Source organism: Manis pentadactyla, chromosome 9 (assembly GCF_030020395.1).
Source record: "Manis pentadactyla isolate mManPen7 chromosome 9, mManPen7.hap1, whole genome shotgun sequence".
NCBI classification, from domain to species: domain Eukaryota; kingdom Metazoa; phylum Chordata; class Mammalia; order Pholidota; family Manidae; genus Manis; species Manis pentadactyla.
Genome location: NC_080027.1, coordinates 107,684,446 through 107,701,788, shown reverse-complemented (window position 1 = coordinate 107,701,788; position 17,343 = coordinate 107,684,446). Strand labels below are relative to the sequence as shown.

Below are 17,343 nucleotides of genomic sequence, written 5' to 3'. Positions count from 1 at the left end.
ATAAGAACAGACCCATAGACTAATGGAACAGAATAGAGAGTCCAGATATAAACCCAAGCATATATGGTCAATTAATATATGATTAAGGAGCCATGAATATACAATGGGGAAATGACAGCCTCTTCAACAGCTGCTGTTGGCAAAACTGTACAGCTACATGTAAGAGAATGAAACTGGATTACTAATTCCATACACAAAAGTAAACTCAAAATGGATAAAAAACCTGAATGTAAGTCATGAAACCATAAAACTCTTAGAAGAAAACATAGGCAAAACTCTCTTGAATATAAACATGAGCAACTTTTTCATGGACATACCTCCTCAGGCTAGGGAAACAAAAGGAAAAATGAACAGTGGGACTATATCAAACTAAAAAGCTTCTGTACAGCAAAAGACACCATCAGTAGATCAAAAAGGCATCTGACAGCATGGGAAAACATATTCATAAATGACATATCCAATAAGGGGTTGACATCCAAAATACATAAAGAGCCCACATGCCTCAACAAACAAAAAGCAAATAATCCAATTTAAAAAATGGGAAGAAGATCTGAACAGACAGTTCTCCAAAGAAGAAATTCAGATGGCCAACATACACATGAAAAGATGCTCCACATCATTAGTCATCAGAGAAATGCAAATTAAAACCACAATGAGGTATCACCTCACATCAGTAAGGATGGCCAACATCCAAAAGACTAGGAGCAACAAATGTTGGTAAGGATGTGGAGAAAGGGGAACCCTCTTACACTGCTGGTGGGAATGTAAATTAGTTCAACCATTGTGAAAAGCAGTATAGAGGTTCCTCAAAATGCTCAAAATAGAAATACCATTTGATCCAGGAATTCCACTTCTAGGAATTTACCCTAAGAATGCAGCAGCCCAGTTTGAGAAAGACATATTCACCCCTATGTTTATCACAGCACTATTTACAATAGCCAAGAAATGGAAGGAACCTAAGTGTCCATCAATAGAAGAATGGATAAAGAAGATGTGGTAGATATACACAGTGGAATATTATTCGTCCATAAGAAGAAAACAAATCCTACCATTTGCAACAGCATGGATGGAGCTAGAGAGTATTACACTCAGTGAAATAAGCCAGGTGGAGAAAGACAAATATCAAATGATTTCACTCATCTGTGGAGTATAAGAACAAAGCAAAAACTGAAGGAACAAAAGAGCAGCAGACTCACAGAACCCAAGAATGGACTAACAGTTACCAAAGGGAAAGGGACTGGGGAGGGTGGGTGGAAAGGGAGGGATAAGGGGGAAAAGGGGGCATTATGATTAGCACACATAATATGGTGGGGGCACAGGGAGGGCTGTACAACACAGAGAAGACAAGTAGTGATTCTATAGCATCTTACTGTGCTGATGGAGAGTGACTGTAATGGGGTATATGGTGGGGACTTGATAATGGGGGGAATCTAGTAACCACAATGTTGCTCATGTGATTGTATGTCATATATACCATAATAATAATAAAAATAAATAAAGCTTTTCAACCTAAGAACATCCCACTGTCATTTTTTAGTTCTCTCTGAATCCATAGTGAACTTGTCTGGGGCTGAAACCCATTGGCAAGACACAGGCAATCCCTTTAGCTTCATTATATTGAAATGAAACATTTTCCCACACCTAATTAACTATCCCTAGTCTGTCACCACCCCTTATTCTGAAAGTTCCTATTTCACTTTGAAATGAAAGAATGGAAACTCTCTGTAAAATTATGCATATATCCTAAATCTTCCCTTATAGGATACTTGTAATCTAGATAGGACCTTAAGAAGAGGTAGAGGCATCTTCATATGCAAAACAAAGGTATTATGTGGTAGGAATGACTAATAAAGTGATACATGATTCTTCATATTTTTATTGGTTGGTGTTTTTGTTTTTAGTTAAATGCAAGGGGGCAGTTGGTAAAGGGAGGCTCACCTGAACAAATATGGTAGAATTTGTTATGTGATCTAAGTATATACCACTTGAAGAAATTAGGCTCAGAAAAGTTGATTGACATCTGAAAACATTACTTTTTTTGGTACTAATAGTGCCTGTATGAAACTGATTATTTGCAGAATACTGTTACAAGTGCTTTGTATATATTAACCAATTTAATTCTCACAACAGTTCTATAAGGGAAGTACTATTGTTAGCACCATTTCACAGATGCCAAACAGATGCACAGAAACGTTAAGGATTTGCCTGAGAGCGAATAGCTAGTAAGTACTGTATTAGAATCCAGTATTGAATTCAAGCAGTCTGACTTCAGAGTCCCTGTCCTTAACCACTGTATTATATTATCCTTATCTATTATATACCATTCATGAATTAGCAGTGAAGCGAGACCATTACTCCCAAATTAAAACTCTCTCAGATAATAAAAATAAAACAAGTCAAATTCTAGTTCTATGATCACCTTTATGCCTTGTGACTGATTTTTTTGTTTCAGGAGTTGCAAGCACTTCAGGAATGAGAAGGAAAGAAAAGTATTTTAAACACAGGAAATCTTTGATCCAAATAGAAAATTCATATTCCACCAGTGATGAAGCATAATATTTCCATTCCCATTTGGGGGCAATTTCAGTTATTTCTGGCCACACCCTGGAGGGCAATGAAATAATTTTATCGTGCTCTTATAGTAGTATCAGTGTCAGTGGGTGGGTCATCTAAGACCATCCTGGTTCTATTGAAGACATGTAAAGGGGAGGTGCATTCACCTTTTCCCTCTAAACCTATCTTCCCTGTGGTTGCTTTATTGCTTCTTTGCAATGGCTCCCATCCTTTCTGCTCTAATTTTAAGCAAATTTTCAGTGCGGTGCTTCCAATAACTGATAATTTTTATAAAGGAAAGGGAGAATCCAAAAGAATAGCAGGAGGATAATAACCAAGTTCTTTGAGAATTTAAAATTTTGGATCAATGTTAAGATAGAAGAATATAGAGTTGGGAGGATGGGAGGTGAATATTTACCCACACATAAGTGTTGTGTGTGTTTGTACAAGGAACGCTTCTGCTTGAGTCACTCTTTAGACAACTTAAGGTAAGGATGAGTAAGTTCTGACTCAGAAACAGGGTCAGAGATATTTTTCTCTTTTCTCTTCTGTCATCAAAAGAAGACCTGACCACGTCTATGGTATTAAAGCATGCTAGTGGGAAGACATACGTCAAGTATGGTAAGGGTCACTGAAACACATGTGCTTAGACGGTAAAGGAGCTCAAGAAGAATTCATGGTAATTTAGTATTAAATGGGGACACAATTACTTTTCCAATGAGGCTGTAGAGTGCAGACAAACGAAGCTAGAGCAGCTTAACATCATGAAATTATTTCAAAAACTTACAGTGAAATAATAATGTACATTCACTATCTACATGTAAATTTTTTATAATTTTAGTTTTGCTCTAGGCCTATCGCTGTCAAGCGTAGTTAAAGGATTCTCCTGGGCATATTTGGGATCTTTACCTGGATGGCAAGCACCAAATGCCTTGTGCTAATCTGTCCCAAATGTGCCCGCTAATGAGCTGCGCACCTGGAGCAAGACTCGACTGATTGATTTGACAGGTGGAAGTGGGGCAGAGAGGCATTAGACCGGCCCACCCACAAGGCGGTAGCGAACTGAGCCGAACGTGGGAGGGGTCCGCTGCGGTGGACTCCTACTTGGGAGGCCGAAGTGCCCTGAAGGACAGAGGCGCGGACAGACCTGAAGCAGCGAAGGGCAAGCGGGTGAGGGGACACCGGGCCCCACCCGGCTAGGAGGCGGGGCGGCGCGGGCGGGGCGGGGCCGCCGGGAGGCCCTCCCTCCGAGTAGCGGAGTGACTGGTCGGTGAGGGGCGGGAGACGCTCTGTCCCACGCTCGCCCAGTGCTCGGTGGTTTAAAGATGGCGGCGGCGGCGGCGGCGGCGGCGTTGGGGGTGCGGAGCCGCGGGAGGGGGAGGGAAAAGGAGAATCTGTGAGTCGCCGAGAGGCAGCGCCGCGGCTGCTGTGAGGAGACCCCGTGCGGACCCGGCGGCGGCCCGGCCGCTCAGGGCCGGGGCCTGGACTGGGAAGGAGAGGCCGGAGCCGCGCCGGGAGCCCGAGGCCGGAGCCGAGGAGAATGTGACCGGGGGGCGCGGGGGCGCGGGAGTACGCGAGCGCAGGGATGGGGCAGCAGGTGGGCCGCGTCGGGGAGGCTGCCGGGCTTCAGCAGTCGCAAGCCCGCGGGATCCGGGGCAGCAGTGCTGCCAGGCCCTCCGGCCGCAGGCGGGACCTGGCGGGGCGCACCGCAGAGACCGGCTTCAATATCTTCACCCAGCACGGTGAGTGTGTCCGGGAGCCGGCGTGAGGGCGGCCGGAGGTGGGGCTGGGGCGGGGAGGGCGGCAGACGGGCAGCTCAGGAGGGTCGAGGGGTGGAGGGGTGCCCGAGAGTGGGGGCGGAATCTGCTGCCATCTGGGCCAGTCGTGGGAGGCGAGTCACACCCCTCCCCCTTCCGTCTCCAGCCTGGCTGGCAGCTCCCGGGGGCGGAGAAGGAAAGAAGTGGTCTTAGGGACCTTGAATGGACTGTCTTCTACCCTGGGACGGGACTGAGCGGGTCGGGGGAGGACGGTGCAGCGGATCCCCAGGGGAGGGAAGGGTGAAGGGAGGTGTGAGCTCGATACCAGGTGGTGTTAGTGCACATCTGTCGTTAGCGAAGGGAACGAGTTGTGGTTCAAGGGACTGGGAAATAGGAACCGAATCGCAGATTAGTGGCGTTTAAAGTACTGTCTGTGTTTAAGTCAGGCGAAGAGCAGTGTCCAGATAGTGAGCAGTGCCTTGAAATAAAGGATCAGACTAGTACCTCAGCACTTTGCTTTTATTTTTCCAACTGGAAATTAAGGGTTTTGCCAAACCATACTCTATTCTGCTCTTTGAGTAGGACACAGTTCTGAGATGGCTGGCAGGGGTTAGAGGTTGGTGGGCACGGTTAGGACTTTGGGTATGAACGAGTTTTTCTTCCTACCATGTATCTCCTCTATATAGTGTGGAACCTATTACTTTGGTCTCATTACCAAGGTACTTCTAGAATAGTCTTCAAACTCTTTTGATCATAACTTTTATCAGTAACAGTAATACATAAACTCTAGCTTTATGTATATTATAGACTTGGATTACTAACATGTTATGTAACTTACAAGTGTATGCAGAAGTAGATTTAAGAAAGATGAAAACAATAAGTAACTAAGAGCTCTAATATATTTTTTTCCCAGCAGCTCAGTAGATCTTTTGCAGTTTCTCGGAGCTGCACCCACACCACTCTTGAGACCACTTTTCTAGAGGAAGGAAGAGTGTAGGAGAAGGAAAAAACAAAACTGACCTTCATGGGGTTGAGATAACCTAAGACCTGAGAGAGGCTTAAGAGAGAGATGGGGCTGCTTCTATATAAAGGACTGGGTAGTTGAGGTTGAATGAGAGATAGGGAACTGAAGTTTCACTGAAGAGGCATATAGAAAGTAATAATAAAAAAGACAAGGGTGTTGTTCTGTACTGCACAATGTAGAGAGGAGGAAGACAGAGAAGTGCGAACTATTCCTTAGTAGTGGAGTTTTGGAGGAAGTAATGATAGAATGGTAGGATGCAGAGATGAACCCAAGGAGCTGTGGCTGCTAGGTTGAGTTGTATCAGAGAGTTCTAGGTTTGGACTTTGTGAACAAGCTGAGATATTTCTTAATGGAGGAGACACAAGTGATTTGGGGTCACTCAAGCATTACATGTCTACTGTTAAGAGATGTGAGTAAACTGCTCTTCCAGGTATATGAATATTTTATGGATGCACTATATGAGTTGGCCTTTATTGAAACCGCTTCCTGGAACACAGGAGGAAAGAATGGGTGCTTAGTTTTCAGGGAAGAAATCATCCAGGTAGCTTTGCTTTGTGGAAAGTAAACTGGGCCCAGTAGGTAACAGTGATCCTCTTCCTCTAGCATCTTAATTCAGGACATAAGATTTTCAGAGGAGGAAGTCATGAAGAATGGAATAGGAAGAGATTTTGAAGAATGGACAGGATTTGGATTTTTGGAGCAGGAAAAAGAGGAGAGGCTGAGTAGGAGAAACTATTTGGGCATAAATAATGGGAATTAACATAATTGTTGATGGGACAGTGAGGAGACATCTGTTAGAAGTGAACCAAATCCCTTAGGAGTAAATCCTTGAGCAAAAATTGCCAGAATCAAGTTCTGGTCCTAGTTCCATCTGACTTTAGTGGTTATTTAGCCACTTACCTCTTTGGGTTTCCTTATCTGTAAAATATTGAACTGGATGATCTCTAAGATACCTTCTGACTTTAAGATCTTTGTGTGATTCTAATTGACAAGCAGTGGAAAGAAAGCTTTGAATACGTCGGTTGGGGTTGGGTTATGGAAAATGTGGTAAAGGAGTTTACCTGATTGGCTGGCAAACCTAAGTATGAAATGGTGAAAGAATGGCCTTGAGTGGAGGCATTGGAAATAGGGGAGGTAAGTCTGAGGGATATTTCGTTTAACAAACAAAAGCGTTTTGAGCACTTGTTGATATACTGGGCTTTGGGAATGTTGCTGTGAACCTAACAGAGTCCCTGTCTTTGTGAAACTTTAAGGACTTTATGATTTGATGCAGAGGCTGGAAGAAGAGAGATCACTTTGGCATACTTAATGGCATGAACTCTGGAGCTATTCTGCCTGGACTTGAAACCTGGCTCAGCTCCTTATACCTGTATTTCTTTGGGCAGGTTATTTAACCTTTTTGTGCCTTGGATTCTCCATTTGTAAATGGGGGATAAGAATAACAGTACCTAGATTAAATGAGTTATTATATGCAAGGCATTTAGAGTAGTGCCTGGCACATAGCAAGAGCTAAATGTTAGCTGCTGTCATTACTATTACTACTACTACTGTTATTATTAAAAATAGGGATGAGTCAAAGACTAATGAAGTTTTGGGACTGGCTGAGATGGCGATTATTCTATTGACATGTTCAGAAGTTAGAAGCTGGTTGAAAGGATGGGATTAGGGTGTTTGTTGCCAAAGCCTAATATGAAAATAATGGAATTAGCAAATAGGAAACAAAGGTGAAGTGAGTACTGTTTTTAGACAGCTGGGTGTTTATAAACTTTCCCATAGATCAGAGTTCCTCAACTTTGGCAGTACTGACATTTTGGGGTAGGTGATTCTTTGCTGTGGTGACTGTCCTGTGCTTTGTGAAATGGTAGCAGCGTCCCTGGCCTCTACTCACTAACTAGATGTCAGTATCACCCCTCTCACAACATCCCGACTGGCAACCCTCCCGCCAAGCTGAATGAGAGGTAGGAATGTTAGCAGCCATTGCTAAATGCCCCTAGTTGAGAACCACTGCTCAGAAGTATGATAGGTTCTGAAATGAATGAATAAATGCATCCTATTCAGAAGCACCTCAGTGGACCTGTCATTTGATGTTTACGTAAAAACCTGGATCCCTAGAACTAGTGTACAAATTGCTATCTTGAGTTCAGAATTGAAATATTAGCAAATAATTTCATATATGAAAATTAGGACAAGCTGTTGAGTTGACATGTAGGTTTAAATGTAGATAAAATATTATATATAATCAGTAAAAATGTACATATACATGGAAATGGTTCATCACAGTCCATGATTTTTCTTCTGTAGAAAGAAAAAATGGTATTTTCTCATTGAAAATGAGAATGGTAAATTTTTTTATTGTTAATGTTTGGGTAAGTTATAATTAATTACCTTGCCAAAAGTGATTTTTATGAATATAATTTAGAAGGAATAAAAATAATAGGGTTGTACTGGTATTTGGTATGAAAGGGGTGAATGCTGTGTGACTTTTCTAAACTCTGCTGTTGAACCTTCTTGGTGAGCTGATATTTTGTAACTAGTAATTTAGGGTTGAATACTTGTCTTTTTAATATCTGACATACCTTGCAACAGTTGAGTGATTTCACTTCGACTTCCTTCCCTCACTGATTTGCTGACAATACTGTTAAAGATTAACTTAAATTTTGAAGGTTTGAATAAAAATTTTCCCTTAAACTCATTATTTTAAGTGATCTGATTTAATTTTTCCTTTTGGATGTGTAGTTTATGTTTTGATCTTAGCAGAATGAATGATGTAGGCACCCCTGGTTGAAATGATACTGTAGAAAAGCACAGGACTGTTGTTGCAAGGGAATTTTTGTTATGGTGATCTAGTATAGTAGTTACTGATTCTTATGAAGAAACTAAACTTTTAAAAAGAAATCAGCTGTTAGATTTTTATTCACCTCCAAATCTGCATAACCTACAGTTAAATAACTGTGTCTGACTTTTAGCAAAGTGACAAAATAAGGTGTGATACAGATTCTGTTATCACAGCCCAATTGACAGTAAGTTCCCAGGTAAATTATAAAGTCTGAAGTTTATCCTTAAAAAGAAAACTAAGCTAAACAATAGTAATACCAACATCTGCCCCACCTCCAACCCCCATTCTGAGTTGTTGTTTTCCTGTTCATTCTCTTTATCAAAATTGAGAATGATGATAATTTATACAAAAAGTTTTAGAGTTTATGAAGACTTATGTCTTTATCTCTTTTGATCTTTACAACTACTTTGGAATAGAGGGGGCAAGTATTAATCTTCCCATTTTATAGATGAAGAAGAATTGAGAGAAATTACTTTTCTGAAGGTCATGTAGCTGTTAAATTATGAGAGTGAACTTTGTCTCCAAATCTTGCCATAATGTAGAGATTTAGAGATCATGAGTTTTAGAATTGGATTCGAATCCTGTCTTGTGTCTGGCATCAGTAAATGATCTACAACTCAAACCTCAGTAGGTTGTTGAAATAATAAATGTATGTAAGGTTCTTAATGAAGTGCCAGCCTAAGCACTCAATAAATAGCAGTTTTGTTGTCGTTATTTACCTTAAGAGGGTTGTGATGATTATATGAGTTGTATGTGAAAATGTTCTGTAAACTATCTAAAACACTGCTGTTGTCATGATAGCGTGCTTTTATTAAAGTGTAGAACTGTCTTAGCATTTACATTTTAAGTCTGCATTTTCTTTCTAAGTCACTGTTTTTCTTTCAAGTGACTCCTGATTAAGGGACTTTCAAAAAGCACAAAAAGGTATGAAATTTTGGGGATCTGAACTCTTAGGAGAATCTGAAATCTCATTAGGCCTACCTTCCTCTGAAGGTATATGTTATCTTATTAGGACGCTTTGTCCTAGGGGCTAGGCGTCAGTTAGTGGACACAGTGCATGGCTTTTTTTCATTCTTTTCATACGGATGTTTTTTCTTCACAGAAGTTGAACCAGAAACACAGGCCAATGCAAATGTAAAATTTAGGTAGAGACTTCATTCTAAGCTGGCACATTTTTTCGCTAGTTAATATTTAGTGACTTTTTATATTGTAATGTTCTTCTAACATCCTTTAAGACCTTGTTGTGCCTCCCTGTATTATTTTTATCTCTGGTTAGAAAGTTATTTGTTAAGAGCATGTTTTAGTAGGACTTTTATTATATTCCTGATTTTGTGAGTCAAATTGGGCTTTTTCAATGCATGTGAGATTTCAAAATTTTTAAGAATGTTAACTTCATTACTCTTAAAAAATTTCTTCCGGAAGAGGTCAATTTGGAGTTTCACTGTTATATACTTCACCAGATCATACAGAACAGTTCTCATCCTTTAATGTGGAGAGCTTGTTAAAGCACAAATTGCTGGGTCTCACCCCCAGGGTTTCTGAATCGGGTCTGAGGTGGGACTGGAGAATTTGCATTTCTGACAGATTTCCAGGTCTTCATGCTGCTGGTTGGGGGCCATACTCTGAGGATCATTGGTAATGTGAGATTAAGAAGGTTGATCGATGAAAGGGATTCAAAGATTGTCAGTTGTGTCAGACAACTTAACGTATTGACTCCCTTCTACTGAAAACTGGTTCAAAAGCCAATTTGTTCCTAGTGTCCATGTGCAAGTATCCACTGTTTTACACCATCTTTTGGTGGCAGGAAGAAATGATGTCTTTTTGTTTTGGCCTCAACTTCTTTTTTTATCTCTAAAAATTTGTATGTTAAAGGTCTGTTGAGAGATGCACTTTTGAAAGAATCCTGAGTACCAGGATAAATGGAGGTAGGGCACATCGGGTTCTGCTGACAGACTTAGGGTGGGCTTTAATTCCTTGAATAAGTGGTGCAACCTGTTGAGTGCCAGGTACCAGGTATGTACTAAGTACTTCAGATCTGTTTTTTCATCTAAGCCATAAAACCCTACTTGCCAAATTGAAAAAGAATAGAGATCAAAGAAACTGGGCTACCTATTTTGAGATTCTATAGTTTTGGTATACGATGATGCCTAATTCCTTTTGGCGTAGGTCTATGTGTATTTTTGTGTGTGTATCTATGCAAAGATTTTTAGGCTTTGTCTCATCTCTCTTGAGACCAGCAATGAGGTTTTCAGAATAGTGTCAGGGTTAGATCTATATACTCTATGGCTATGGATTGACACTTAGATATTATAGTCTAATGAAGGCAGCAGTAGGCACTTAAAATACTATTTGGAATCTCATGGTAACATTGAACTAGTGTCTTAACCTTTGGACTTGTGTTAGTAATATTTCTTATTTAAAGGCTTTCATATTTCCCCCTTTCTGTTGACAGATTACAGCTCCCCTTTTCTCCTCTTGGCTTTTTAGAAATGGTCAAGAAGGTTTAACAGATCCCAGTGACTGCATATTGGCCTACTATAAGAGGATGAATGTACTAAGCCATGTTTCTCTATGAATGGATAAGAGTGTAGGATATTAGCTATATATACTCTTTAATATTTGTAGTTGATTTATTGGATCATGCTGGTAGAAGATCTTTAGAAAACTGCTGACTGACAGTATTGTGTACTGGTTGCATAAGTATTTGTGTACATGGCTCTTGGGTTCTGAGATACCAGGTTGTAAGAATTGATTCTTTGCCTTGTGTCCTTCACACATAGTACCTGCCACACTGTAAGTGTTGTTGAGTAATTGTGGAATAATCTATTCTTACTTATTCTATGTCCTTGTATATATTTCTGTAATAGTTAATTTAAAAGTTTTAAATGACAATCTGACTGATTAGTAAGTTTTACTTAATAAAACTGTATGTAGTTATTTTTTCTCTATATCCAGATACACATCCAGATGCATAGAATATCCAGATGTAGGAGCTTGTATGCTAGGATGTTTGTTTTGAGGCTAAACAAATAATTTTAGGGGGAATTATCATACAGAATGTTAATGTTAAAAATGAAATACTCCAATGATCTTGTGTTGGAATCTATGTAGCCACTTAAAGTGATGTCTTTAGTTTATTGCATTATGCAACTTACAAGGACATTTTTTTTTTCCTTCTTAGGTAATAACATGGCAGAATTAAAAAAAAATTTAACTTAACATTCCAGAGTATTTTTTACATTTCTTTATTCAGTTATTCTACAGTATTGCTTCTGTTAAGATCTCTGAGGTAATTTTTACCTATAATTTAGGCAGACGTGTCCAGAAGAATGATGCTGCTTAAGTAGATACTGATGAGCATCTTCGTGAAACAGCTAAAAAAAACTAGTGGTGTTTGTCAATGTGTGTGGAGTGTGATATTTTGTACAGTTACTCTTGGTTCCTAATCTCTGCCTCTTTGAAGTGAGTGTATAATTTCAGCATATAAATTAATACAAGTTAGAAAAATTTCTTGGTGTTGTTTTCCATTGAACTTTTACTCAAATGCATAAATTAATATACATTAAATATAATACTATGCCAAACTTAATTTTGGTTGCTTAGAAAAATAAGAACTATATTGAGCTTTATCCTACTCTTTGCTTTCTGCTGTAAATGTGCTGAGTCTGTTGTGGTGGTACTCTGGGCTCCTCCATAGTGAACTTGGCCAGTATTGGCTGTTGATCAGCAAAACACAAAGCTCAGCAGACCCAGGCAATTTATAGTCCCTGGTTTGCTTTCCAAGGCAGGAGAGGGTTTAGAAACCTTTCACTTGGTGTGGTGACAGCATATGACATAAAAACATCCAGAGACTTTTGTTTAGATTTAACAAATGTTAATGTTTTGTTACATTAAAAAAAAAAGAAAAGAAAATATGCAGTTGAATACACTTTGCAAACCTCAAGCGTGTTCTTCTCAGTTTCTCCTCTGAGGTTAACATTGGAACAGTGGTATTTATCCTTTCCCTGCATATAGTTTGCATTTTATTCCACTTGTAGTTTTCTGTAGTTGTGTGTCACAGCTTGTAGCTTTGTATGTTTGAAAGATTTACATAAATTCTATACTACAGGTTCCATCTTGCAACTTCCTTTTTTTTCTATACAGTGTGTTTTGAGATATATCCATATTGAAATAAGTTAATTCTGTATTTCATTGTGTAACTGTACCATAGTTTATTAAGAATTTTTCATATCGATAATAGGTTGTTTCTAGTTTTGCATAAAATAGGTGTGTGGAGTTGCTATTTTCTCTGACTAGAAAACTTTTTAGTTATTTCTATCACAAATATACATGCAATTTAAAGAAAGAATATGACAAAGACTTAAATTAAAAAAAAAGCAGCCTCCTGTCTCCCTTTCTAGGTTTGCACTGTCCAGTAAGGCAGCCATATGGTTATTGAGCAAATGTCCTTTGTCCTGATTGAGAAGAGCTGTGTTAACATGGATTATTTCAAACACTCACTATGAAAAAAATGAATATAAAATACCACATTAATATGTTTTTACATTGATTATGTGTTTATATGATAATGTTTGGTATATCAGATTAAATAGATAATTAAAATTATTTTCACAAATTAAAACATGTATCTACTAGCATACGTAAAGTGACATGTGGCTCATATATTTCTATTGGACAGTGCTGCTCTAAAATGGTAAGCTCTGTGAGAGCAGGAACTTGATCTTGTTCACCACCGGAGTTCCCTGTACCGTTAACAGTGAGAGGCACAAAGTTGACACTCAATAATAAATGTTTAAATGAATTGATATGGTCAGCAAGTAGGGAGAAAGTATTTTCTCCATTGTTCACTTACAGATATTATATCTGGCATGTCACAGTGCTGAATTTACTCCATAAATGTGTTTTAAATTAACCTGAGTTTTCTTTGCAGTTACTGATGGTTAAAAGTTACTTTAAATTTGTCTTTATTATCCAGTGTATGTTTTTCTTTTATCACCCTATTTTAAGCTTAACTGCATTTTTAAGACTTAGAATGAAAACCTTATGAAATCCTATCATCACTGTGCATTTCATTTTCTATTTAATTTTTTCCATCATTATTCCTGCTATTTGGGAAAAATTTGAATCCATTTTTAAGTTCTATGATCTAATTATCTCAAGTTATGTGTTCCTTGCAGTTATTAACTATCTCAAAGAGAAGAGTCATCTTGGCTGTCTGTGGGATGTGTCATGATGGCTTCAGCTCTGTGCAAATTTTCTACCACACCGTTCCTGTTTTAAGTCTGAGGTCATGCTTATCCTTTCATATTTGTATATTCTTCTTTCTTAGCTTATAAAATCTTTTTATTTTATACTTTTTTTTCCTCCAGCTTTAATTGAGATATAATTGACCTTTAACATTGTATAAGTTCAAGGTATACAACTGTTGCTTTAACACATTTATATATTCCAACATGTTACTGCCATAGCACTAGCTAACAACTCCCATCAGGTCACATAATTACCATTTCCTTTTTGTGGTGAGAACTTTTAAGATTTACTTTTTTTAGCAACTTCCAAGTATATAATACAGTATTATTAGTTATATCGTCATGCTGTACATCAGCTCACCAAAACTTGTTAATTTTGTAACTGTTAAGTTTTTTCAATTCCTTATATTTGATGTCATACAGTATTTGTCTTTCTCTGTCTGACTTATTTCACTTAGCATAATACCCTCAGATTTTATCCAGGTTGTCACAAATGGAAGAATTACCTTCTTTCTCATGGCTGAGCAACACTTCATTGTATATAGAGACCACGTCTTTTTTATCTGTTCATCAGTTGATGGACATTTTGACTGTGTGCATCTTGGCTTTTGTTATTAAAGTTTAGTGAACATGGGAGTGCAGATATCTCTTCAAGATTCTGTTTTAATTTTCTTTGGATATAAACCCAGAAGTGGGATTGCTGGATCATATGGTATTTCTATTTTTAATTTTTTGAGGAACCTCCCCACTGCTTTCCATAGTGGCTGCACCAATTTACATTCCCAGTGACAAGGGTTTCCTTTTCTCCACACTCTTTTTTATTTGATGTTAGCCATTCTTACAGGTGTGAGGTGATACCTCATTGTGGTTTTGATTTACATTTCCCTGATGATGAATGATGTTGAGCACCTTTTCATGTAGCTGTTGGCTATCTGTATGTCTTCTTGGAAAAAATGTCTTTGTTTCACCTGTGCATTTTTTAATGGAGTTATTTTTGTTCTGTTGAGTTGTATTCTTTTAAAGCTTAAGAGCTTGATAGGTAGACATTTGAGAAGTCTGTCTTAAAGGATTATTTCTGAATCTCTACATAATATACCACTTACATCTTTGGTGACTGGATATAAATCTTTTTCTGGTTTAAGACATTTTGACATATTTCCCTGGTTTTCACATTATTTGTTTTTTCTATTTCCTCTGATATGCTTATATTTATAAAGTAAACCTCACTGATCTTTTTTCTATACCTCACTGTTGTTTTTTCATTATTATAAGATTTCATGATACTTATTTCTGATTTACTTGTATTGAACTATTATATACTCTGCTGCAGTGGATTCTTCTACCTTAGCACTTTTCTGTTTGTAATACATGTGAGTAGGACTCTTGGTTACAAGAGACCAACTTCAGATTATGTAATACAGAGAAAATTTATATGGAGATAGCAGGGGTTTTAAGGACAGGAATGCAGTTAGGCCAGCCCAAAAAGAGGAAGTGGAAGGCTGCTAGAAACTCAGGCAATATGTATTTTCTGTCTCTTGCTTTAATTTCTATTTGCTCACTTTTTCCTTCTCTCAAACATTCAATTCATATCACACTTCCCAATTAAAACAAAATCTCTGATCAAGAGGCCTGTCTGTAGTAAACCTCAGTTTCTTAGTTTCAGTTACGAATTTACAGGAGAATCACTGTGATTGGTGGTCATATCACCTAATAGAGGGTTTCTCAGTCTCTGTAATACTGACATTTTGGGCCAATGATTCTTTGTTGAGGGGCTGTCCTGTGCTTTATAAGTATGTTTAGCAGCATCTTGACCAACTAAATAAATGCCAGTAGTGTTCACCTTCTAATTGTGACAACCAAAAAAATGTCTCTAGATATTGTCAAAATCCATTTGGGGGTAAAATCAGCCCTGGCTGAGAACTGGTGATGTAGAATGTATTTGGCTGCTGTGTGCCTATCCCTGGGAAGGATGTGCCAGGAGAATCACTGTGAGCTAGGCGAGTACTCAAAAGGTCTGAGGGTCTGAGAAGTGTTTTCGGTTTTTTGTAGCAATTATAAATTTAACACTGTTTTTCATTACTGTTAGGTGTTCCTTTTAAAATAATTTTTTCTTATTTAAAGTATTTGGCATTAGCATGTTGTTTACTAAAATCTTCAACTGAAATTGTAGAGTTTGCCATTTTTAGCCTTTTCTTGAGTCTCTATAATTTCTCCATCTTCTGCTTGTGTGTTTATGTGTGAGGATATTAGTTGTTTTAAGATAAAATTTATGATTTTGTTAGCCAGACAGAAATAGGTATAAAAATTTAGAACTGGGAGAGAACTTAGGGATCATGTATTCTAATATACTTGACTTACAGGTGGGTAAATAATGCTTAGAGAGATGAAATAATGTGATTGTGGACACATAACTTAGTAATAGGGACAGAAAGATTAGAGTCTAACATTATTTTTCTAGTTTTAGTTTCTGATTGTCTTTGGTGCCTATTTTTTGCTTTTGGTAGTATAATTGATAATAATATTATTCAGCATTTATGTGCCAAACTCTGTGCTACTGTATCTCATTTAATCCTCAGCCAATAAATATGAAAATGCGTCCAAAAATAAGGCATATCTAACTTTAAAAATTATGCTTTTAATCATTATGTTTTAATACCAGCATAGTAAGTAGTATTGGTAAAGGGCTGGTTGCTTATGTGCTGGATACTTTGTTCTATTTCTAAACCTCAAAATGGTCCTGAGAGCTGTACATACTTGCTGATTTTAAAGATGAAGATGTCTAGCTGAGAGAGATTAAGTCTCCTGTCTTCAGGCCATATAGCTAGTAGGAAGCAGTTTGTTTTGTGGTTTTCCCAATTCTCTGCTGTGTCTAGGAGAGATATCCTGTGCTGATGCTCCAGTGTCTTCCCAAAGCCTTCATGATAACATAGTAAGAGGAAAAAAATATAACATACACCATTCACTTTATTAAGGATCAATATATATTACTCTTTTATTTTAAGACTAGACTTCATGTACTATTTTTGTGCCTTCCTTGGATTTGTTTTAGAATTGAATTTTAAAAAATACTAATAAAAGGAAACTAGATAATTACTGTTACCAGGAAAATATTTCTTTATTTAAAAAACTATATTTAAGAGATTACTGACCTACCTGGGATGAGTTTGTGTTTTCTCCCTGACCTTGATATAAACAAACTTGTAATTCTTGAATCGTTTGTGTTTTCTAGTTGAGTGCTTTCAATTATGTTATTTGGAGTGCAACCATTTTATAAACATGCTATTAATAGCATGGACTCTGGTGTTGGATTATGTGGGTTTAGATCCTGGATTAAATTTATGATTTTGGTATCTTGACAAAGGTATAAAAAATTTAGAGCCCTAAGAGAATTTAGGAATTATGTATCCCTGGGCAAGTTATTTATTTTCTGTGTGTCTGTTTCCTCATCTAAAATAGTCATGCTAATAGTATCTACCTCATCTGGGTATTGTGAGAATTAAATAATTATTATATGTAAAATTACAAGATACTGCATGGTGAGTGGTTAAATACTCAAAGTGATGGTTATTTTTTTTAAAGTTCTTTTTCTAACATTTTTATTGGCTAATATACTTGCATTCAAAAGTTCTAAATGCTTAATTTAAAAACAGTTATGATAATGTTAAAGCTGAGATAGTTTTGAGACTAAATACAAGGTAATATATTGTATTTAGGCTTGTTCTGTGCCTAGGTTTAATTATCAAATTTCAGGGCTGTCGGATATATAGGTAAGTGTAATACATATAGTTTTATTTTGTTTTGGTATAATTATCAGCATTCAAATTGGTTATTTTCAGCACTTGTCTTAGGTAAATTGTAATCTTTCTTTCCTCTCTCACAAAGGGCACTTAAAATTATCCTAAAATACCTTCTCATTCATATAGT

The 17,343-nt window shown here is 37.7% G+C and overlaps 1 protein-coding gene across 4 annotated transcripts in view; it reads left to right on the top strand.

Moving 5' to 3' along the window:
* Positions 1-3,873: 3,873 nt before the first annotated feature.
* The window catches only part of ABL2 (ABL proto-oncogene 2, non-receptor tyrosine kinase), a 132,726-nt gene continuing 119,256 nt past the window's right edge, over positions 3,874-17,343 (top strand). For 2 of the 4 annotated variants that reach the window (XM_036916787.2, XM_036916784.2), the window contains exon 1: positions 3,874-4,295. In XM_036916787.2, the coding sequence (XP_036772682.1) occupies positions 4,139-4,295 (157 nt within the window). In that variant the 5' untranslated portion in view covers positions 3,874-4,138. The remainder of the gene's footprint in view (positions 4,296-17,343) is intronic. The other 2 variants (XM_036916786.2, XM_036916788.2) reach the window with 1 other exon arrangement.